The sequence below is a fragment of the Chionomys nivalis genome, chromosome 4 (assembly GCF_950005125.1).
Source record: "Chionomys nivalis chromosome 4, mChiNiv1.1, whole genome shotgun sequence".
NCBI lineage: Eukaryota > Metazoa > Chordata > Mammalia > Rodentia > Cricetidae > Chionomys > Chionomys nivalis.
In genome coordinates this window covers 117693133-117715551 of record NC_080089.1, presented here as the reverse complement: position 1 = coordinate 117715551, position 22419 = coordinate 117693133, and the positions used below count along the sequence as shown (strand labels likewise).

The window sequence follows — 22419 nt, the reverse complement described above, 5'->3', positions numbered from 1 at the left end:
GACACAGAGGGACCTGAGGCTACGCTTGCGGCCCGACTCTCCAGGCTCGGGAACAGTGCCTACATGGAAGAACCTGACCGTTCAGACCTTCCTAGCCCAGAGGAGAGCAGAATCAGCAGGGTGCCTTGGGCCTGCCCACACCTGTACAGAATAAAGTGCTTCGTTTATTGATGATTAAAATGTCCCCAGCCCTCTGTCCCAACGCCATGGGTCTCTGAGGTCGGAGGGGTGTGGCACCCTCCGCCGGTGACCAGTGGGCACAGGCCTCTTCCCAGTGCGCCCATGCTGGGAAGGCGGTGACGGGGAGGAATAAGGTGCAGAGTGTAAGGAACAGAAGCTTATGAACAAAGGGAGATCGGGACGAGGAACCGCAGCTTATGGAAACTCTCTCCCATCCAAACGCAGGAATAAGGACATTAAATGACAACAGAGAAGGGTCACCTATTAGTGCCTGCCTCACAAGGGCAAGCACTGGGCACTGGCTGAGCTCCCTGCTCCCACTGGCTTCTCTCCTTGGCTGAACTACGGCACACCAGACAGTGCGGAGTGCAGGAGGCCCCAGGAGAAGAGAGGCCTCATGTGGGCCTCTGGGGAGCAGACACAGATGCACCTGTCTCCTGGTGGGGGAGTCCAGCCAGGCAGGCTGGTAAGGGACAGGGGGATGACCCACAGATAGCACCGTGAAACCCTGAACTGAGGCTCCTGGGGGGCCCACCCCTGGCATCTCATTCTCCTGCAGGACCCCTGGAAGCTGGGGCTGGGGATTTAGCTTCTCCACCCCCTGAAGGCTTGGTCCCCAGCACCTGGAGAGTTTCCTTCCAGGATTTGGGGCTCTTTAAAAGTCCAGCACAGGCTGAGGATCCCTGAACGTACCTGGCAGGGATATGAATAGGAAAAGGAACCCATGGGGGCCAGCCCCCACCTGCCCCACACAGAGGGGTTCTGCAGCCTTTATATCCTGCCTCTCCCCTACCCTGCCAGGCCTCCCTGGCTACAGGCCTCCTGGGGGGGGTGTCTGGTCTACGACTCCTTCAACAGGGGTGCACCCAAATTCTCCCCAAACCCTCCCATCCTAGGGAGTAAGTTAGGGGCACAGGGAAGCTGGGGTGAGCAAGTGCGGCTGACCCAGGCCCTGCCTGGCTCCTGGCCTGCATCTGCTGCCTCTAGCACCCCTCACCTGGAGGGGTGTGGCCAACCAGTCCCCCTCTGTCCCTTTACTCCCAGAGATAAGGAGTAGAACTTGCAAAGAGCTGCAGAAGGGGGCTTCCAGCATGCACCAGGGGTATCCAGACGCAGCACAGCCCCCAGCCTGTGATTCTGCTGTTCCTGGCCAGGAGGGCCTGTGCTGGGTGTCAGTTGGTGTCCAGCCTGGGAGCTGCAGTGGGGAAGAGGGGGGCTGTGGGCTGCAGGTGTGCGGTGGGCAGGGTGGCGGGGTCGCTGGGCAGTGGGTGGCTGACACGGAAACATTTCTCCTTGTGTGCCTTCAGCATGTTGGAGAAGCGGAAGCGCTGGCCACACACGTCGCACGGGTAGGGCTTCTCTCCCGTGTGCGTGCGCCGGTGCCGCTTCATGTTGGGCCGGCTGGTGAAGCTCTTGCCACAGATCTCACAGATGTATGGCTTCTCCCCTGTGGTTGGAGGGGCGGCAGGAGTGTTACGGCCAGCCCTAGCTCCCCTGCCACCCCATCCCACCCAACTCGGGGACAAGGGGACCCAGAGGTGAACTGAGGTCTGGGGGGAGGGTGCGCACCTGTGTGTGTCTTCATGTGCTCATCGAAGTACTGCTTCATGTTGAAGTCCTTGCCGCACCACTGACACATGAACTGCTTGTGACCGATGTGGATGCTCATGTGTGAGCGCAGCTGGTACTTGTACTGGAAGCGCTCGTTGCAGTTCTGAGGGGAGGAGAAGAGCTGCAGACATCCTGAAACTCCATGTGTACATGTGTGAGCGCGCGTGTGTGTGTCCACACTGATAGATGGACCCGTGTGGCCAATTTCTGATGTTTCCTCAGACCCTCCACCTTTGCTGCTTATGAGACAGGGTCTCTCACTGGTCTGGACTTTTTCAGGCTGTGCTGATTGGCCAATGAGCTCTAGGCACCCACCTGTCTCTGCCTCCCCAACACTGAATTACGAGCATGTTCCTCCATGCCCATCTTTAATGTAATAAAAACAACAAAACAAACAAACCCCCTGGATTGAAGCTCAGATTCTGACACCTGCGTTTTCCTGATTGGCTGTCCCCAGTCTTCCCTTTGGTTTGTTTGTCTGCCCCCAAGCTCGTTCTATGACTGACATTGATCTTGACTTCCTACTCAGGCAGCCTCCCCTCTCCATTGCTGGGATTACAGGGTCATGCGCCAACCCAGACCCCTGGCTGGCTCCTTCCCTCCCTGTCCAAGGGGACCCCATAGCCAGCAGGAAGCAGAGCTCACCTCACAGCGGAAAGGTTTCTCCCCGGAATGCTGTAGCGAGTGCACCTTGAGAGACATACTGCGCTTGAAGGACTTCCCGCAGGTCTCACAGGTGAAGGGCATGTCCTTGGTGTGGGCTGCGGGTGGGCACCAGCTGTCACTTCTCCAGGGCACCTACCTGAACCCCCATTTCCAGACCTGCCCTCTGGCAGTCCCGCACCCACTTTCTTGGGGGAGGGGGTGGTACTGAACTCAACAGCACACCCAAGGTGAAGAAAACATCTGGAAACAGCCCTCCCAGCTCAGATCACCAATCTGGTTACCCAGCATGCTGCTGGCCAAGACCTAGACCCCAGGGTCCCAGTCCCATCCAGCTGACACTCTCCAGTGGAGAAAGGGAGCGTATCTGCGGGGTCATTTGTCTAGATGATCACTCCTCTCTGGAGCTTGGAGCCCAGGTGAGAAAAGGTGAACACAGGAACTCTAGACACGCAGCCAGGCCCACCTAAAGATGTGCAGCCCTGCCTGAGCATGGGTGTGGTTATCACACTTGGGAAGGCCTCCTTACTGTGTCCAGGCGTGAACCCTGGGGAAGGTGGAAGCCTGAAGCCCTGTGAGGGCCAAGAGGAAGCATGAGAGACAGACCTAGTGGCTGTCACACCGAGACAGGACCATGCCGGCCCACCTGGAATTGTGTAATTCAAGAAAAGCTGCCCCTTTCCATACCAGGGTCCACAGCCTGGCCAGCCGTGTGCCAGCTTGTCGGGCAAAATGCCCGCCTGTGCGTCGCTTCCCCAACCTTCCCGTCGCCTGGATGCAAGCCTTTCTGACAGTCAGCGGCTGGCCCGTCCTCTGCCCACGCGGCACCGGCAGGGACTCACCAACCATGTGTTTGCGCACATGCGCCATGGTGTAGAACTTCTTCTCGCAGATCTCGCAGGAGAACTTCTTCTCCGCGTAGCCGTGCACAATCTTGTTGTGCTCATGCAGGGACCAGAGCTTCTTGAAGGCTTTGCCACACGTTACACACTATGGAAGAGGGGCAGAACTTTGGGTGTGAGCCGGAGATAGCTTAGGCTCCTCTACAGCCTCAGTTTCCCCATCTGTAGAGCACTGGTGAGATAGATGGCTGGATCTGATGTCCTGAAGCTGGGTTGACTTCCCCCAGACCCATCCACGTGGCTGTCTGGGTACCATTTCCAGGGTCCCCCTCTGGTCTTTCCAGGCTTTCCTGCTCAGCCAAGAGGCTGTAGACTATGTCAGGTGTGGTAGCTGTGCCGGTTGGTGGGGGACCCTTTGGGGCCTTGTTAGTGTGGGCTCTACAGGCTGCAGAGGGTACTAGGGCTTCCTTGGGCAGCGAAGGGTGGGTGGGCTGAGGGTGGCTCTCCTGGACTCTGGTCCTGCTCAACCGAGCAGTAGCCCCAGAGGCGGGGGGGGGGGGCAGGCGCACAGACTTGGCAAGAAGGAGTAAAGGCTTCATCCCCTTGGGGTGGCTTAAGATGCATAAGGGATTGCTGAGAAACAGCAGCGGGGTGAGCAACAGGTGCAGAGTGGGGGATGGGCAGGTCACCAGGTCACACCTTCCCCACTGGCATCACAACCAGCAATTAGTTCAGGTAATTAACACCCGCCTACCTGTGGCCATTTTTTTTTTCTCTCAGTCTCTCAGGCCAGAAAATTAGCTGGCTGTGTGTATGCATGTGTGTATGCGCACGCACATGCTGGGGTGTGTTCAGACAGATGCAGACCGGGCAGCCACCCCAACACCACCACACACACACACACACACACACACACACATGCATGCACGCACACTTCTTTCCAACATTTTAATCCAGTCTTTTTTCTCCAGGGAGCTGGAACCTCCGCAGAGTTGAACACAGGGGTTTCCCCCCTCCCCCATGGGCCACTGCTCTACGCAGTGACTCTGGGGGAGTCAAGGGTGGCAGCCCCTCTGGGCAAGCCCCTTCCCTTAGGTGCACACTCTGGTGTTACAACTGATGTATCTGCACGGGCAGCTCTGGGCCCTAGAGATGTGTTAAAAGACACGCTCTCCCCGGTTCCCACAGTCCCCCTGACCTCATGCATCCACACAGCTCCACCCCAGGTCCCGGGCACCGTCTGGGCAGCATCTCACCTGGATGTTGCGCTCGCAGTCCGTCTGCCGATGCAGCTGCAGCTCACTCTCCAGCAGGAAGCGTTTTCCGCACTGGCCGCAGATCTGCATGCGACTGTGTGTCACATTCATGTGCTTCTCCAGGTACCAGCGGTTGTTGAAGACCCGGGGGCACTTCTGGCATGGGTGCTGCTGTTTCTCCTCCAGCTTCACCTTGGCCCCCAGTCCGTCGGATGCCTGGGTCGCAGGAACAGCTCCCGAGGCCTTGGACTTCTTCCCGCCTCTGCGCCCAGCCTCCTCCGGCTCGGGGGTAGCTCGGCGCTGAGTGTTTTGCCCCCGGGACCGTGTGGACATTCTGCTGTGCAGCGGAGGGTCCACCTGGCCACCTTGACACCCTGCCGGACCAGCAGAGTCCTGCCTACTCTCAGTCTCCCCCTCCTCCTCCGAACTCTCTGCATCCTGCTCACTGGGCCCATCCGCTTCGTCATCATCCTCCTGCTCACTGGGCCCTTCCTCATCTTCCTCCTCTCCCTGGCTGCCTCCCTCTTCTTCCTCTTCCTCTTCCTCCTCCTCCTCTCCCCCTCCACTACCTCCTCCTTCCTCCTCTTCTTCTGAATGTTCCTGCATCCCATCCTCCTGGCCCAGCACCACGGTGGCCCCAGAACCCGGTTTGCCCTCAGGCCCAGTGGACACATGCAGTGTTTGGTTATTGAGGTTCACCTCCACAATGATTTGAGACTGCTCCTGGCGCCCATAGGTGCCCGAGGCACCCAATTCCCGCTCTAGTCCCTCTCCAGTTTCTAACTTGCACAGGCTACCAGGTGGCTTGGCCTCCTCAGGGGTCCCTTCCTTTTCCTCCTTGAAGAGCAGTGGCTGTGCTGGCCCTGGAGCAGCAGAGTCCCCAGTGGTCCCTGCCCCGTCCTCCACGCGCACAGAGTAGGGGTCAGGGCCTTCTCGGGCGTAGATCTTCGGTAGGCCGGGGGTATCTGCCTCCTGCTTGATGTCACAGTAATAGGGCGGCGGAGGCACTGGGGCACAGCTGGCAGCTGGCTGTGCCAGGGCCACGGGGCCCGAGGGCGCCAGGGACCGAGCGTCCAGCAGCTCCTGGCAGGAGGCTGCGATGTCCGCCATCTGCAGCAGCGAGGCCGCGCTGAGTACCTCGTGCACGTTGGCCGCGTTCACCAGCAGCTTGGACGTATATATGAAGTTCAGGATCTGCTGCAGGCCGCTAGGCGCCAGCGCCTCAAGAGACAGCTCGACCCGCTGCAGCTGCTTGTTCTGCGTGAAGAGCGAATGGAAGAACTGACTGTAGGCAGCCAGCACCCCCTTGTGCGCGGGGAACACGCTACGCTGGGGCACCAGCACCAGGTCCACGTCGCACAGGTCCGGCTGGAAGAGGCGTTGCTCATTCAGACGGCCCATCAAGCAGGCGAAGTGCAGGGCCACGTCCTCCACCAGCGAGAACTCTGCCGCCGGGGAGTCTGTAGTCTTCTCAACCAGCAACTGTGGGCCAGGACACAGGAAGGTAAGGACCAGCCACTGCCCGCCCCTGCCCATGGCCTGGGAGGTGCTATCGGAAGAAATGATCTTCATTCATGGTAGGGGACGCCAGAGGGACAGCTGTTCCTGGGGCTACAGGGTCCTGGGACCTGTGCCCAGGTGGCCACTCTGGGCCTCCTCTCTTAGCTCTTCTGTGCACACAGGACGGTCACACAGAGAAGGGAAGGACAAGGGCCATGTGAACCACCTGTCCAGATAGGTGGGGCTTCTTGGGATGTGGGCCCCAGTACAGGAGGACTAGGGGTCACCCCAGGATCAGCATTTATTGTGTCCTCTGTGTGCCCTGACCATCCCACCACACTGACAGAGAAGAGCTTGCTCGATGATGAGCGACTGGAAACCCAGCTTCTGCCACAGCGCCCAGGCTGCACCTGGGGGACGCACGTCCAGGCCTAGCCCATCATTCCTCCCACCCTGGCCCTTGTACCCAGGGCCTTCGGGGGAAGATGGGCTGTGTTTACCACACTCCCAACAGGACACCGCAGCGTGGCTGGGGTGATGCCCAGGCCTAGAAGCTCCAAGATGGCACTGTCTTGGAAGCCATATCTCCCGAAGAGCCCTAGGGACCTTAAAGACCACTAGATGAGACTGCCAGAGAGCTCCCAGAAGCTGGGTGACAGAGATGGCCAGTCTTACCCCTTGCTTAGGGCCTGGGGCTCAGCACACAACACTGGCCAGTCCAGGCCCATACAGGCCAGCGTTGGCAGCTGCTCAGGCTCTGCCTGGCAAGATAAAAGCTTGCCATGTCTGAGTGCCGACACGCCCCAGTGGGGGACATAAGCCCACCACCTCTTCCTCAGAGGTCCAAGGACCGGGTCAGTCGGTTCTCCTGTCAGCAGTGGGTGGGCCAGACAGGGAGGACCAGGTCTGAGCTCCCTTGTCAGAAGCCGGCTAGGGGAGAGCTCAGGGAGTCTTGAGCCCGTTGCCCTTCCAGAGAGCAGCCCGGCACATACCGACTGTCTGCCCTCAGCTCTGCCGACAGCAGCTACCTACCACCTTCCTCACGTCCCTTCCACCACCCAAGAGCCACCCATCTTTGCCTCTACCCCAGAACTGCTGGCCCATCTAGCTGGGACGTGGCATGGAGCTCCACCCATCCGTCCTTCTCCTCTGAATCACTCTGATTCACCCTCTGGGACCAATTCCTGCAGCACAGATGGAGAAACTGAGGCCACAAGAGGCATTGCCTCCTGGAGCTGTGGCCCTCCAGCTCTGCTCGGGTACCCCTTCCTTCCGGCTGGGGCACTCCAAGTGTCTAGATGGCTGAGTTCGTTCTGAGAGTGAGGTGGGCTGGAAGAGCGGGTCTGGGAACTAGCCAAACATGGTCCCCACACCGTTGCCAGTCACCACACCTGCAGGTGACAAGTGTATGCACTACTGGGGGGTTGGATGGTGGCGGGAAAGGCCTGCATACCACACACCCCACGTCTGGGACCCCTCTTCTTCCTTACAGAGCTCCTCACCCCCCCAACCCCGCTAGGGCCCACCTGCGGGCACCTGAGCCTGGCAGGAACCCATGCATTTCCAAAGCCACTTCCCAGCCTAACACTGCCAGCCAAGTGGCCGGGCCCAGCCCCTCCCACTCAGTGCCACCAGCTGTGGGTCTCTGGCCAGATGCTTCTGCTCCCTGAAGCTGAGGAGGCCTCTCTCCACCTGGCTATGCTGCCAGCTCCAGCAGCTGCCCTTCCCCCAGGGGGACACCTGCAGAGGCCACCAAGCTCCTGACTCCTGAGGGCCATCTGGTGAACCCTGGGGACAGTCAAGCCATCCGGTCCTCCCTGGGCAGCCAGGGAGAGCCCAGGCCGAGCAGGGGTACGGGCTCGTGACTTCTGGATGCCTTCTTTGGAGAGGCCTGGCTCAGAGACAGCAGGGGACCGGCCCAAGGTCACACAGGAGTTTCCACTCCAGCTGTGGGCGCCCCCCGCCCTCGGTGCGGAGCCGTCCCGATCTCCAGCAGGGCGGCTGCAGCGCCCACGTGGCCCAAGGCCTGGGCGGGAATCCGACTCCCCCTTTACCCCCTCCCCCATTTCCAGCCCCGGGGCGGCGCCGTCCGGGCGCAGAGAAGAGCGCCCCTCCGCCCGCGCGCGCCGCAAGACCTCGGCCTTTCGCTCCTGCACCCCCCACCCCAGGAATTTCACCCCCTAGCCGCGCCACCGCGCCGCCCTTCCGGCCTGCGGACACCCAGTAGACAGGGTCGAGGACCCTCGGGGGAGGGGTCAGGTCGCTCCAGCCCCCGTACCGGGTCCCGCGGGACCGTGCGCTCCGAAAGGCGGCGCTCGCAGGTGGGCGGATAAGCGGGGGGACAGGCAGGGCCCTGCGTACCATGGTGCCGCGGCGCTGGGAGCTCACAGGGCCCCGCAGGATCGCGCTGCCCCCGGCGGCCGGGCCCGGGCCCGGGCCGCCCCATGAAGCGCCGCGCTGGGGGCCGCCCCCGCGACCATGGCCCCGGGGGCGCGGCCGGGCGGGCGGGCGAGCGGGCGGAGGCGCAGGGCCGCGGCGAGTCCCGGCCGAGCAGCTGCGGCCCGGGAGCCTCGGGCGCGGCGGGCGGGGGGCGCGGGGCGCCGATTGGAGCCCGCGCGTCAGCTGGGGCCGCCGTCTGGACGCTTAAAGGGCCAGGCCGCACTGCGTGCGGGCTAGGGGCGCGGGCGCGCGTGGTGCGCGCCGTCCCGATGCGGCTGCCCTGCGGAGAGCCTCGGGGTTCTCCGGGCCGGGCGGGCAGCCGACCTGGGAGCGTTTGAATCACGCGACCCCACCCTCCCTCTCTGAGCCCCTCTCTGCGGGGAAGTTCGTCCCGGAGCCTAACCGTGTGTCCTCCCGCTGCTCCACGGGGGCGGGGCCAGGGTAGGCGTGAGGTCACTGAGCTGGGAGAGCCAGCCCCCGACCCACCTGCTCCCTTGCCCGAGCCCCGCACCCCAGCCACGCTCACAACCCGCCCCCTGTGGCCCCGGCTGCTCCGACTTGGGGGTGAGTCTGGGGTCCCCTGCTGCTCCGGCCTCCCACGCGTTTTGCTCTGAGCCTCTTGGGACCTACCTGGTGGCCTTTGGCTGTCCAAGGCCTCCGAGTCGCCGCCGCAGAGAGAAAAGCCTTTCAGATGACCTGCCCGGGACAGCCGGGTGGGAGGCCAGAGGCCCAGGCCCGACCGAGTGGCCTCTCCGCGCAGCCTCCGCTGGGGAGATGCAGCCCGACTTGCGGAATGCTGCTCTGGCACCGGCTCGGTGGGGGCAGGGGGCTGGCTGTGCTGGCAGGAGGCTGCGAAGGAACGCTGCCAGGCTGAGCGGAGGCAGGGCGGGACCACGGGCTACCACCGTGGTCTCTCCTTCGGACGCCCCGCACCCCTACCCAGCGGCCGCTGTTGAGCCGAGTCAGTCACCCAGCACTGTACCAGCCCGACCTCTCCAGTCCACTCCCCACGGCCTCACTGGGTATACACCTTCCTCATGGTGGGCAGGGGGCTGTGGCTCGCTCTTTAGAGCCAGACAGGTGTCATCAAATAGTTGAGGGTCTGTCCTCTAAGAAATCAAGGCTCTCTCACGAGGACACTGGGCTGGCTACCCCTGAGCCGGGGAAGCTGAGTCAGGTGGGGACAGAGGAAGGCCCCTTCCTCCGAGCAGGACATGCCCTGTAGCTGGGAGAGCGAGCTGCTTGCAGGCCCGCATCTGGACGAAGGTACAGATGCCTGACTGTGCTCCCCGGATTCTAGGCTAAAACTAGAAAGGCCAGTTACCAGGATGCCGCTGTCACTTTCAGCCACCAGTTCTCTTCTGACTCTGGATCGCTGCACTGACCTGCAATGGGGGAAGGAAAAGGCTATCTACCCACTGGGTGGACAAGGACAGGGTCCCACAGGGAGACTAGGCGTGCAGACAGAAGAACCCTGTGCCGGGAGGCTGGAAGCTGGGTGTCGTGGCCACCCTAACCACAGGAAGGATGCTGGCCCTTTGGGTGATGATCTTGGCCCACCCCAACTCCCCAGGCCTCAGCTGTCCCAGAGCAGAGTCTGAGCTCTGACCGAGGAATCCAGAACACCCTGGTCATTGGTTGAAGAATTGCGTGGTCAGGAGGTGGGGTGCAGGTGTCCAGCTGGAGGAGAGGCCTGGATGGAGTGAGCCCTGAGAACGGGACTGACCAGGGGCACTCTACTTCCTGGAGGGGCAAGGCAACCTCAAGCTCCATTGGTGAATAGGGCTGGAGCACTCACCAGCATGGGACAGAGGCCGGTGCTTTAGACTGCCCCCCCCCCCCGGAAGCTGGGTGACTCCAGTTCAAACTTCACTTCTGAAAGGAGACAGCCCCAAACTGCTTGGGGTTCCCTTTGCTCACCAGGTAACATGGAAACGCGGATGAGGTAGTACCTGGGGTGGTGCAGGCTGGAGGGCCGCAGCGGCCTGCCTGTACAGTGGGGCCTTCTCCATCTGCCTGAGCTCTGGCTGCAGAGTCCAGCACTAATGAGCCACAGCGTGGGAGCCTAATGCAAACCATCGGGTTCCTTTTCCCACACCAACTCCAGGGTCTCAGAGAGAGCACCTCCTTGCTAGCTTCTAGAAGGCTGCCAGAGACCCTAGTCCTGCGCAACCCTGGGAAACTAGTGAGGAGCTGCAGCGGCCACGTCAAGGGCTGTTCACCACAGCTGCGGTTCCTGTACAGCGCTCCCTGGACACAGCCTGTAGGAGGCAGGCTCCTCTGCAGGCCAGGGCAGAAAGGCTCCACCACTTCTTTACACTTGCACCCCTGGGATCAACTGGGGACAGGGGGTTCTCCCAATCTCGTCACTGTCATGTGGGGAGCAGAGATCCAGAGTGGAGGCTCAGTGGACATAGGCATAGGCCTGGCCCTTTCCACTTCTTGGTGTCCTCAGAGCTCAGTCCAGGCTGTGGAGTTGGGTCTCACTGAGTGCCTGTGGCGTGATGCTGAGGAAAATAGCCTAGCCGCGGCACCAAGCTGTTCTGAGACGGAGGAAGCAGCCATGGCAAGGGCGGCCCAGGCCTCAGAGGAGTGCAGTCTGCTGTGGTCTGCAGGGGATTCCAGGGTGCTGAGCTCTTTCCCCTTCACACCTCCAGTTCCTAAGGGACTGCAGTAACCAATATTTCCCGCCTCAGTCAAGACAACCTGACCTGCCCCAACTTTTTAAGATTAAAATTTATGGGTGTGCTGTTTGCACGTATGCCTATGTGAGGGTGTCAGACAGCTGAGCTGCTATGTGGGTGCTGGAAACTGAACCTGGATTCTTTGGAAGCACGGTCCATGCTCTTCACCACCCTCCACACCCCCACAGGACAATGGGAAGAGCCAATGCCTAGCTAATTCAGAAGGTGAGACCAGAGCCTCTGGCAGTGCCCCAGTACTGTCCAGTCCACCAGATGAGAATAAAGTTCCAAGTATCCTCCCCATCTCTTTGGAGGGTGTGGAACTGGGTCTCATGAAGCTTGGGTTGGCCATCAGTTCATGGATCCTCCTGTCTCCATCTTCCAAACCTAGCTAATTTTAAATTTGACTTAATGTATTTTTTTTGGACAGTCTTACTGTTCAGTCCTTGGGCTCACACGGATTTGCCTGCTCTGAACGCTGGGGTTAAAGGTATGGATGACCATCCCTGGCATGTTCTTTACATTTTAAAGGAAAGCACCCAACTTGGAAAGACTATATAGAAAACTCAGTATCTGCAAACAAGAAGTCAGGTTGCCTGCCTGGCAGATCCTCACTTGAATGTGGCCTCCCTCAGGAGGTGGGTGATGATGGACACTCAGGCAGGTGACTCTGCTCCTAAGCAGAGGAATATGGAGCTGTACCCCACCTGAGAAACCTGTTTCTGCCAGGCTTTCCCTGGCTCCACTCCTGTACCACAAACCTGCCATGGAGAAGTCTCTTTACCTGCTGTATCAGAAACTGATTATGGAGTCCGAGCAAGCAAAGATCAGTCGGCACAGACTCAAAGTTAGCATGCATTTTCATTTCTACAAGATCCTTTTCGAGTTGTAGGGAAATTAAATCGATGTATATACAAATTAGACACTGCTAGTTTGTACAAAAGTCTTTTCTACATTTTTGACAATATCAACTATTCCATTTGCAGTAAACAGGATGTTACAAAACTGTTCAATAAAGCATTTTCTATTAAGCGCATTACACAACGTAATTCAATTTTATTAAAAAAATAACTTCAAAATACAGAATGATCCTGGTTAGGAAGAAAAGCCATTTTTGTAGTTCACTTGAGTGTAAACAGCCAGGTCCACACTGCTGAAGATGAGAGCTGCCTGGATAGGTTAAGCCCGTGGTGGCAGTAGGTGGCATGCCCTGCCTCTTCCCATGCCAACCCCCAGAACCTGCCAATGCCCACAACTCCTTTGACCACTGGACTGCAGATGGAGACTGATCTCTGATCTGGTTTGATCTAGTCATATGGACCCTTTACACAGGAGGAAGGCAGAAGTTTTGAAGAAAGATAAAGGATCCCTGCTGGCTGAAGACAGCAAGGCCTGGGGCAGGGATGTGGGCAGCCTCAAAGGAGCCCACAATAAAGTCCTTTTCAGAGTCTTCATGAGGGATGCGCCCTCCAGCCCCCAGCCACAGTCCTGAGACCCTGAGCAGTGAAGTCAGCCCCACCACGCCTAGCCATGGCTGTACAGTTGAGAATCAATGGTGCATGGGCACTGGTCTAGGCTGCGGGACTTGTGATAGTTTGTTACACAGCTACAAAACAATACGACATTGCTCAACAGTGACCCTTTCTTACTAACTCCATTTGGCAGTTTGTTTGGGTTCTGAATGCATTCTTCTCACCAACTAGTACATTCAAACATCCTTTTTTGTAGGAAACTTTTAGAAAAAAAATCCCACTATAAACCGCATGTTTAACTTCCACTAGCCAAGCACTGACTGCTGATGTTATTCTGTCTTCTGATGAACTTACATTTACTGGCATGTTGAACAACGGCTGGCCACCTCCTAAGAGTGACAGCATGATTTATTTTTGGAGTGCTGGTCACTGAACCCAGAGCATCATTACATGCCAAGCACATGCTAGTACACTGAGCCACATGCCCTGGAAGACCATTTTCATAATTCAGTGCCTCCCTCCATCAGGCCAGGAATCTTCTTCCCAAATTCACCAGCAAGGCCTGGGATTGGATGGTATAGACTTCATGGACAACATACACAGGAATTCTTTCTGTGAACAGGATTAAACCGGCACTAAGGTGATTAAGTACACTTGGGGAAAGAATGCAAACTAAAGAGTAAAACAAACAAACTAGTTTTTACAGGTTAAATTATTTTTGGAGGAACCACACAAAGCCACAGGAACATCTCTCTGTGCAGCAGCTTGTGATCCTTCTGCCCCCAAATCTCGTCCTGGGTTTCCTCTGGTCAGGCAGGGCTTCACAGAGTCAGTGGGGGTCTCAACACAATAGGGAGAGGCTGGTTGTTGCTAAAGTCTCTGGGTGTGCTAACTAAAGACTGTAGAGTTGCTCCTCAAATCCACTCTCCAGTTGGCTCTTCTAGCACACGGGTCCAAAACAAGATGGCCAACCATGCAGGCTCTGTCCAAGAGACCGCCACCACATAACTGTTGGGAAGCCCTACACTCACAGTGAGCCCAGCTCAGAAGTAATTTTTGGTGCCAGTGAATTAAAAAAAAAAAGTCATGATTCTATCTTCTGGCATCAGGACATGTAGTATATGAAGTAAGGGACAGGAGGAACCAAAGGCACCAAGCACCGAGGTGGGAGCTGCAACAGCAACACGATTACAGCTGAGCTTCTGGCAATCTCTGTGGAAAGGCAGACATGGTAGCTTGAGCCACCACCCTGCACGACTGGCCACAGTCAATACGATGTGGATGGCCTGATTTGACAGCACACACAAACAAGACTATAACCAGCATGGGGACATAGGAACGTGTAGCTGTGACAGCTCTCCACAATTCTGTTTGGCAGCATGGATGCTAAAACCTGAAAGCACTGACCTGAATTCTATGGACTGTGTGAGCTACAAAAACACTCCATCTAAAATGACACTGCAAATGATACCTACATCAATTCCACCAGTTCTTGATTCAAGAAAATGAAAATTCCATAGTTGTCTACTGTAAAATGGGGCATAAAAATATCTGTAGTTGACATCTGTACTTTTAAATTTTTCTGCACACATGTAAATAAGTGACAAGAAATATCCACTGTTGGACTTGAGCTCTAATACTGACACACAACAGACGGCCATCCAGTTTCTCCAGCTTTAAGTTACCAGGTATTTACAGTAAGATACAGTCTCTGTACAAGGAGGCCTCAGCTGTATCTGCTGCTCTCGCTGGGGCTCCGGTGACGAGAGTAACTTCTGTCACTTTCACTGTCCGAGCCATAGGATCTACCGCTCCTGTGGAACAGAACCAAACAACACAAAAGCCTTTAACTCCTATTCTTTGGGTTCTAACTATGGCAATACTATGGTTTTAAATGGCAAATGGTTAAAGTAATACAGACTACAATAGTGAGGTTTTATTTTTAAATTTACTTGAAATCCATTCATAAAATTGAGCAAACTACTTTTCTATTATACCACAGTGAATGTCAACACTAGGTTAGACTGAAGCAGGAAGGGTTAAAGGCACAGTCTCACTAAAGAAGTGAGGGCTTGGCTGTGGTCATCATTGAGTTAACGGAGTGGTTTCTGAGAGGCGGTTAGCATGTCATGGCAGGTGTCATCCCACCACAAATGAGCAGCTCAAGGACAGTGTAGGGACAGTGGACAGGTAGGTGAGTACATTGAGAACCCCAGAGGTACATTCAGGAAAAAAATGTGCCTCAGAGTTAGCACTGGGATGGAGGTGGGGGGTTCCCAGGGCAATGGGCTGCAGGGGAGACCTTCAGGGAAGCAGGGGGGTTGGGGGTGGGTATATGATCACTTTAAGGCACACAAAAAAGGGAAATGATGGAGATGGTACTTATGTTTCTGGGCAGAAGGTTCTAGAACATTATAGGATGGAGTAGAAATTGGAGCTGGTAAGTGGAGGGGTTCATGTACAGTGAGTGCTAAGGCATCTGGACCTGCACAAGACAGCTGGCATCCCTTCAGCATTTCAAGCAAGAAAGCAGCCACATGCACCTGTCTGTAGAAGGGTTTCTGGGGTTGCAATGGATGGGGGAGGGTGACCACAGCCACCAGCAAGGGACAATACAAAAGCGGTTATAAACGTTTACATCTTATTAAATAAATGATACGACATAAACCTCAACCCTGCTGCTGAAACAAATAATTATGATTAATTTAATAAAATGACAAACTGGCTGGGCAGTGGCGGTACACACCTCTAATCCCAGGACAGACAGGGCTACATAGAGAAACCCTGTCTGAAAAACAAAACAAAACAAAAAACCCCTGCCTATTCTAGTATATTAACCTGACTTTCAGAAGTGACCCATGATTTGGTCTTCTCCTTACTCCAAAAAAAAAAAAAAAAAAAAGCTTGCTCAAAAGTATATGAGCATTTGAAAATCCATTTTTTAATTTCAACTATAAAATAGTAACTATGACCTGGCAACTCTTAGCACCAAAGCCCTATTTAATAGCTGTCTGTAGGCCAATGAAATTCAGGGAGACAGGTGTCCACTGCACCAAGTGCGCAGTCACTGCAGTGGTTGAGAGCAAGACCCACCTGGACCGCCTGTTGTAACTTCTCCCTCGATGATAACTGTCACTCCTCTGGCTGCGGCTGTGGCTGCGACTCCGGCTGTAGTAGCTATCATAAGTGTAGGATCTACTTAAACAGAAATAACACACATTAAATTTTCTCACTCAAATATGGAAAGTCTCCCTTTTAGGGCTGTCAGAGGGTGCTAGCTCACACGGGCACTCTATGGAAGTGTGAGGACAGTTGCATAAGAAGTTCTAGAAACATCTAGCAATTGCCCCCATTTGGACTTACCATGTTAAAGAGAAAAATGTTAATTTCTTTTCTGCATTGAAAAATATCACAAAATTAACACTGAGTTAGTTTGTCTGGGATTCTGGATCTTATTAGGCAATTATATGCAATAAGCACCTGCTGTCACAATTTGATACTGTTGCCCAGTGGGCCACAGACATCTCATTTTTAAAGAGTGATTTCAGACAATAAACATGAGTTTAAGTTATTTAATTAAAAAATTCAACATTAGGCTGGGGAGGTAAGCTTAATGGCAGAAAATATGCCGTACTGCACCTAGGTCCTGGGATCAAATCCAAGCACAACCAGCCAACCTCAACTCCATCTCCCAAGCATGCTGGGGCCTCCCACTGCCACTTACCTGGAGCGACTGTGGGGGTCATAGGAGCTGCTCCTGGACCTGCTCCTGCTGGATGTCCTAGTATGAACCACAGGAGGGACTGTCACCTTGTGCATCAGGGCACATTAACAATTGAGACATCTTTGCCCATCAAAGTGAAAATACAGTGAAATCTTTTAACTCTTTCTATTGTTTTAACTACAAGTATGTTGGATTTTCCCTTTAAAACCTCTGTATTTCATAAAGCTTTATGTAGTTCTCTGGGGAGACTCTCGGATGGGTAGGAAGGGAAAAGGGCCATTTACGTGAGTAGCCACAGCAGGAAATATCTCAAGGCCAGAGAGAGAAGCAGCTAGGTAGTAAAAATGCGCGCCCTGGCCCTAGCACACACTTTTCTTTTGGTTCCCTCACTGTGACCCTGTTTTAACCCTCAGTCAGTCAAGAGGTAAGTGTACTTGTGACCCTCAATAAGATCTACATATGGAGGAGGCAGGAGGGGCATGGCCTCTCAATACTTCTGTGCCTTTGCCTCACTCTGATGAAGGAACAGTCAGGAAGAGTTCCAGAGCTCACAGAGCTAGATGAGAAACAACGGCAGAGCTACAGCTGCCTGCTCTGTCCCAGGAGGGGAACCACACAGCAGGGCGAGAACACAGCTTACCTATGGCTACGGAAACTTCCATAGGAACTGCTCCGGCTGCGGGTCCGGCCTCTGCTGTACCAGCCTCTGCTCCGGCTTCTGGAGTAGCTCCTTGATCTACAACGGAAATGAGTGAGAAAGCATGTAACGTGTGCACTCCCAGTTAGGATGAACAGGAGGGCAGGAGGGAAGTCAAACCAGAATGCAGTCTCTCACAAATTTTGCACAGTGGACAGAGTCATGCACTGCAAAGGAAGCAGTTCAGAAGAAGCCACCATGGCTTAAACAATGAAAATAAAGCCACAAAAAACTGCAGTTGGTATATTTATATGCTCATGAATGTAACTACTTATTAGCTTCCTGTTACCATGGTCCCTCCTTTCTTAGCTGTCACTCATTCTTTGTGCTCTTCAGTCTATCCTGATGACAAATGCCGGAGGAAACTGATGAAAATGTGAACATGATCACAGAACTTGACTTAGATGTATGCCCTGGACAGCAAGCAACGTTGCCTCTATGGCATGTTATCTTCTACATGTTTAGGAGGGTAGTTAGATCAACAATCCCTAAGCCCTGCAGATTCTGCTCAAAAGATTCTTTGCAAAAGCACAGCAACCTGGGCAAGAAAGCCAGTGCCTTCACACCTTTGAATGTGGTCATGTCAACAGAGCTTTCATTGTCCAAGAGATGAACTACAGATAACAGTAACAATGGTCTTTTCAACTGAGCGCAAATTTCTTCTCCTGAAATGCCCACTTCCTATCTATGTCCTCTATCTGTGGTTTTGGTCATATGGGATAATGCTTCTTATTCCCTTCTCAGATATTCGGAGACAGTGATCACACTTATGTTCTTCTGAGCTAAATGACATGGAGAGAGGGGGGCTTCTTACCGGTAAGATGATGTGGAACTCCTGGATCGACTTCTTGAGTGACTATAGGAGACAGACCTTGTTCTGTGTCGAGATTTGGTTTCAGATTTACTTCGAGATCTGTGTGGACTCCTGGACTGGCTATTACCATCCCGACTAGGTGTCTGCTCATCACTGGAACTCTCTTGATTCCGTGGCCTCCGGTTTAAGCGTGCCGTCTTTCTTACTTCATCAAAGAGAGACCCGGGCCGAACTTTATTTTTGCTTTTGATTTCTATTCTCAAGCCTTGTGGTTTCACTTCAGTAACAGGAGCCAATGGCTTCACATCCAGAGCACTGGACGTGGCTGCAGTAGACATCAGATTTCCTACACCTTGCAATGGCTTCCACTTATCTGTGAGGTTCATCTGGCTTTTCTCAGGCCCCTCCTTCTTTCCAGAAATTTCTACAGGACTGGCCAAACTGGCAGAGCTGTCCTGTTTCCCACCTTCACTTGAGGTTTTACTCTCAGACACAATGTTTTCTTGTTTCCCTCCTGCTCTGGGCTGTGCTATGTGCTCAACCTGCTCTGGAATAATGCTCCCCTCTGGGCTGTCCAGCTTGCGGTTTGCTAATGGGGACACCCCCTCTCCTTTTGCAGGGGAACTCCTATCAGGGGTACAAATCTCCATGTTGTCATCTGTCTGAAGCACGTCCTCCCCTCCAGCTGGGACACGCTCTTCAATGTGCTGGGCGCCAGGAGGAGAGCTGGTGGTATTCTCCTCCACTGTCAGAGGTGCAGGGCAAGAGCTGGGATGGCGATCCCCCTCCGCAAGTGGGTTGTGCTCTGAAGTACCCTTCTTAGGGTTACTGGGACCGCTGCCTTCATCACAGGGTTTCTCTATTTTTGGAATACTGTCTTTTACAGTTTCACACTTCTCAGAGATGTGCTTTTTTCCTTCTGGCTCCTGCGTAACTTGCTTTCCATTCATCTCCTCCTCCTCCTCGTCACCAAACTCCAGTGGAGGCTGCCAGTGAAAGGCTTGCTTCCGCTTTGGAGCCTTGTGTTTTTTGTCTTTTTTGGCTTTCAATTTCTCTCTCACTTTTTTTGTGTGATCCCCTTTAAGACTATCCTTTGGGCATTTCTGTTTCTGGGGCTCCGCTCTAACGTTTCCCAAGTTGGAGCAGGAGCCCTCTGACTCAGAAGCTGAAGACTGTGGTCTCCTAGACTTCCAGGCACCATTACTGTCAGGCAGAGAAGTGTTTGTTGAAGACTTTGCTGGGGGTTTAGCTTTGATGTGACTCTGGCCAACTTCTGACTCAGAGTCGGAAGAGGCTTCGCCCTCCTCCTTATCAGAACATCTCTGGGGATCACTTTTCCTGCTCTTAGTTACATCTTGTTCAGAGTTTGATTCAGAGTCCCATTTGCTCCCAGTACAGTTCTTCCCTTTGGACCTACTGCCATCTCTAGAGTGATCAGACAGACTCTCTTTCAAAGGCCTCTTTTCCCATTCTGGCTTGCCCTTTCCTTCTTCTTTGCTTTTCCCCTGCTTATCATTCAATACTTCTGTTTTCCCCTGCTTCTCCTTCTCTAGGGCCGAGTGCACTAACTCAACACATGACTGTTCACTGTCCGAAGAATAATCCACAGATGATCTACTTTCACTATACTTTCTGTGACATGAAGACTTCTCTCTGCCTTTGACATATTTACTGTGAAGTATCTTCTTTGAGCTGCCGTGGTGTCTTTTATTTGAAGTGATACTTTTTCCCCCATGGGATCTAAACATCCTCCTTGTGGCTCGACTTCCCCTATCACTGCTGACAGAAGTGTATGAAGACGACCTGCTGCGGTGGGAACCATCACTATACTTCGTTCGTGAGTGAGACCTAGATGATGGAGACCTAGATCGTGATCGTGAAGTATGTGGACTCCGTGACCTTGACCTTGTGTATGACCTAGAGGATGACCGGCTCCTAGAAGACTTGCCCCCTGACCTTACTGAGCTCCCAGAACTTCTGTCACTGTACTTTGAATAAGCGCTCCCATCGCTTTCTGAATTTTTTTCTCTTTTGTGATAGGATGATGAACTCCCAGTTTCTTTAATATTTGTTAAACTGTATGTACTTTGGACAGGCAGCAAGTGAGTTGTTTTAGCCTTCATCTCCTGAATTCGCTCATAGGAGGGCTTCCAGGGCTTCTGCCCAGGCTTCCATCTAGAAGGGGGAGGGCTGTCACTCAACGGTATTACAGGAATGTTTTCTGCTGCCACTGGCTGTACCAGCACATTTCCATTCTGTGGCATCGATGATCTTAAAGGTTCTGCCTTAACTGGCTTATTTTCACTCAACGGAGCAGGCTGTTTTGGTGAGTTTGATGCTGCCCTCTGGGGTTCTGACCTGGAACTAGATCTGGACTGGGATCTGTCGTGAGAACGCGATGAGGACTTTGACAAAGCCCTTGATCTAGAGCTCCCTCTAGAATCCGATGGTGAATGAGACTTGGATCTGTAGGAGTCTCTGCTGGAGTGGGTTGAGGAGCTCCGGTCTTCCTTGTCTGATCTAGACCAGGCCTGCTTGGAGGAGTGGCGAGAGGAGGAGGAGGAGGCACGGGGTCTTCTTTCTCTGTCACAAGAGGACTTCATTCGGTGGGTGGCAGATCTTGAGGGTTCCAAGTCAGGTGGCATTACTAATCTTTTCTTCTTTGTCTGTCTGTGTCTTCTGCAATGCTTCTGCTTTTTAGCTTTTTTTTTATGCTTAAACTTCTTTTCCTTTCTGCGTTTCTTGTGGTGACCGTCAGAGTGTCTTGCTGTACTAAGATCTGAATAGTATCCATTATAGGACCATGATCTGGATCTCTGGGACAAGCTTCTCTCATCCCATCGGCTTGAACAGGGATCACTTAGCCTGTAAGCGGGCGGGATAACATGCATGCAGTTATTGCAAACACTTTCTGTTTCTTACAACACACTTCTTACTAACAATAGAGTGCCCAATCTCAACACTTTAACATGTACCAGAGATGACAACTATCATCAGTCTCACAGAATATCCTTCCTGTTTCTAAGAAAATCAAAGACTGAGAATATTGGAAAACCAGACCAACTAACCAGAGTCCTACGGAGACACACGACTCCTGATATCATCTGCTCACAACCTTCTCCTTCCAAGAGCAATTTCTGAAAGAGTGAAACCAGGTTCCCAAACAACCTCGCTGAGGAGTCTCTGCAGAGACAGAGCTAAGACTTGACAATCTGTCTCTGTGGTGCTGGCATCATCACTCAGGACTGTATGCATGCTAAACAAGCACTCTACCACAGAGCCAAGTACCTTGTCCTGACTAAACTTTCCAAAGAGTCTTCGTAAACATTTATTCTTTTGTAAAATATCCATGTGCACCTGTATGTGTGTGTGCACATGTGTAGAGGGCACCCAGGTGCCATTCTTAGGAACACTAATTTATTTGAGAGCATTTCATTGGTCTAGGATTCATTAATACAGCAGACTGCTGCCCAGCAAGCCCCAAGGATCCCCCTGTCTCCAGCTCCCAGCACTGGGATTTTAAAGTGCTTACCGTTACACTGTTTTTACATAGATTTGAGTCCTCAAGCTTACAAGGCAAGCATTATACCAACTAAGCTATCTTCCTAATCTTTGTTTTTGGAGAGACAGGTTCCTGTTATGTGTCCCAGGCTGGCCTGGCACTCACTACGTGAGCCAGGCTGAACTCAGCCTCCCAAACACTGGTATTATAATGCCATCGGGCCTGGCTAAAAAGTTGGCTTTTTTGGTTTTTTTTTTCACTTTTTAAAATTTTTATGTGCACTAGTGTTTTGTTTTTGCATGTATATCTGTGTGAGGGTGTCAGACCTCCTGGAACTGGAGTTACACAATTCTGAGCTGCCTTGTGGCTGCTGGGAATTGAACCTAGGTCCTCTCGAAGAGCAGTCAGTGCTCTTAACCACTGAGTGATCTCTCCAACCTATTTTTCTTTTTTAAAATGTTATTTCTTTTTAAGGTATCTCACTATATAGCCCCAGCTGGTCTGGGATGCACCCATGTGGACCAGGCTTGAACACACAAAGGTGCATGCGTCTGTCTCTGCTCCCAATAATGAGACTAAAGGCAAGCGTCACTATACCCAGTTTTCCCTCCCTTTCTTCCTTCTTTCCTCCTTCCCTCTCTTGTTTTTTTGAGACAGGGTCTCTCTGTGTAGCCTTGGCTGTCCTGGAACTCACTCTGTAGACCAGGCTGGCCTCAAAGTCACAAGAGATCCACCCGCCTTTGCCTGGGATTAAAGGCATGCGCCACCACCATGTGACCAGCTTTCTCTTTCTTTCAGAGACTGTATTAACTATGTAAGTCACACGAACACAGAAATGTCCTTAGTGGGAACCTACTTCAACACTGAAATGACGACTACATTTTCTCTACTTCACTGTGGTAGGTAATTAATACTTTCTCCTAAACTCCTATTGACTTAAAACAGAAACCAAACACAATTACACGAAAAATAACAAAAGCTTCACGATCTTACGAAGACGTGGCTCATAAGTGAGTCCTCAGCACCACCATGTCT

At 53.6% G+C, this 22419-nt stretch overlaps 2 protein-coding genes across 12 annotated transcripts in view; both read right to left on the bottom strand.

Annotated features, from left to right (window-relative positions):
* Positions 1–144: 144 nt before the first annotated feature.
* Positions 145–9252, bottom strand: Zbtb47 (zinc finger and BTB domain containing 47). Of its 2 annotated transcripts, none has more exons than XM_057767166.1 (6): positions 9122–9252; positions 4553–6034; positions 3297–3444; positions 2437–2552; positions 1750–1894; positions 145–1627 (listed from the first exon to the last, which is right to left on the bottom strand). In XM_057767166.1, exons 2-6 carry the CDS (start codon positions 5951–5953, stop codon positions 1353–1355), a joined length of 2085 nt encoding a protein of 694 aa, XP_057623149.1. In that variant the 5' UTR covers positions 5954–6034; positions 9122–9252; the 3' UTR covers positions 145–1352. The 2 variants fall into 2 exon arrangements, with proteins under 2 accessions (XP_057623149.1, XP_057623148.1); XM_057767165.1 differs by lacking the exon at positions 9122–9252 and adding an exon at positions 8414–8589.
* Positions 9253–12017: 2765 nt separating this feature from the next.
* Nktr (natural killer cell triggering receptor) overlaps positions 12018–22419 on the bottom strand; it is a 36056-nt gene continuing 25654 nt past the window's right edge. For 9 of the 10 annotated variants that reach the window (XM_057767154.1, XM_057767156.1, XM_057767157.1 and 6 more), the window contains 5 exons: positions 17883–20747; positions 17012–17107; positions 16372–16428; positions 15741–15845; positions 12018–14461 (listed from right to left, as the gene is read on the bottom strand). In XM_057767154.1, coding sequence (XP_057623137.1) covers positions 14374–14461; positions 15741–15845; positions 16372–16428; positions 17012–17107; positions 17883–20747 — 3211 coding nt within the window. In that variant the 3' untranslated portion in view covers positions 12018–14373. The remainder of the gene's footprint in view (positions 14462–15740; positions 15846–16371; positions 16429–17011; positions 17108–17882; positions 20748–22419) is intronic. The other variant, XM_057767155.1, reaches the window with a different exon arrangement.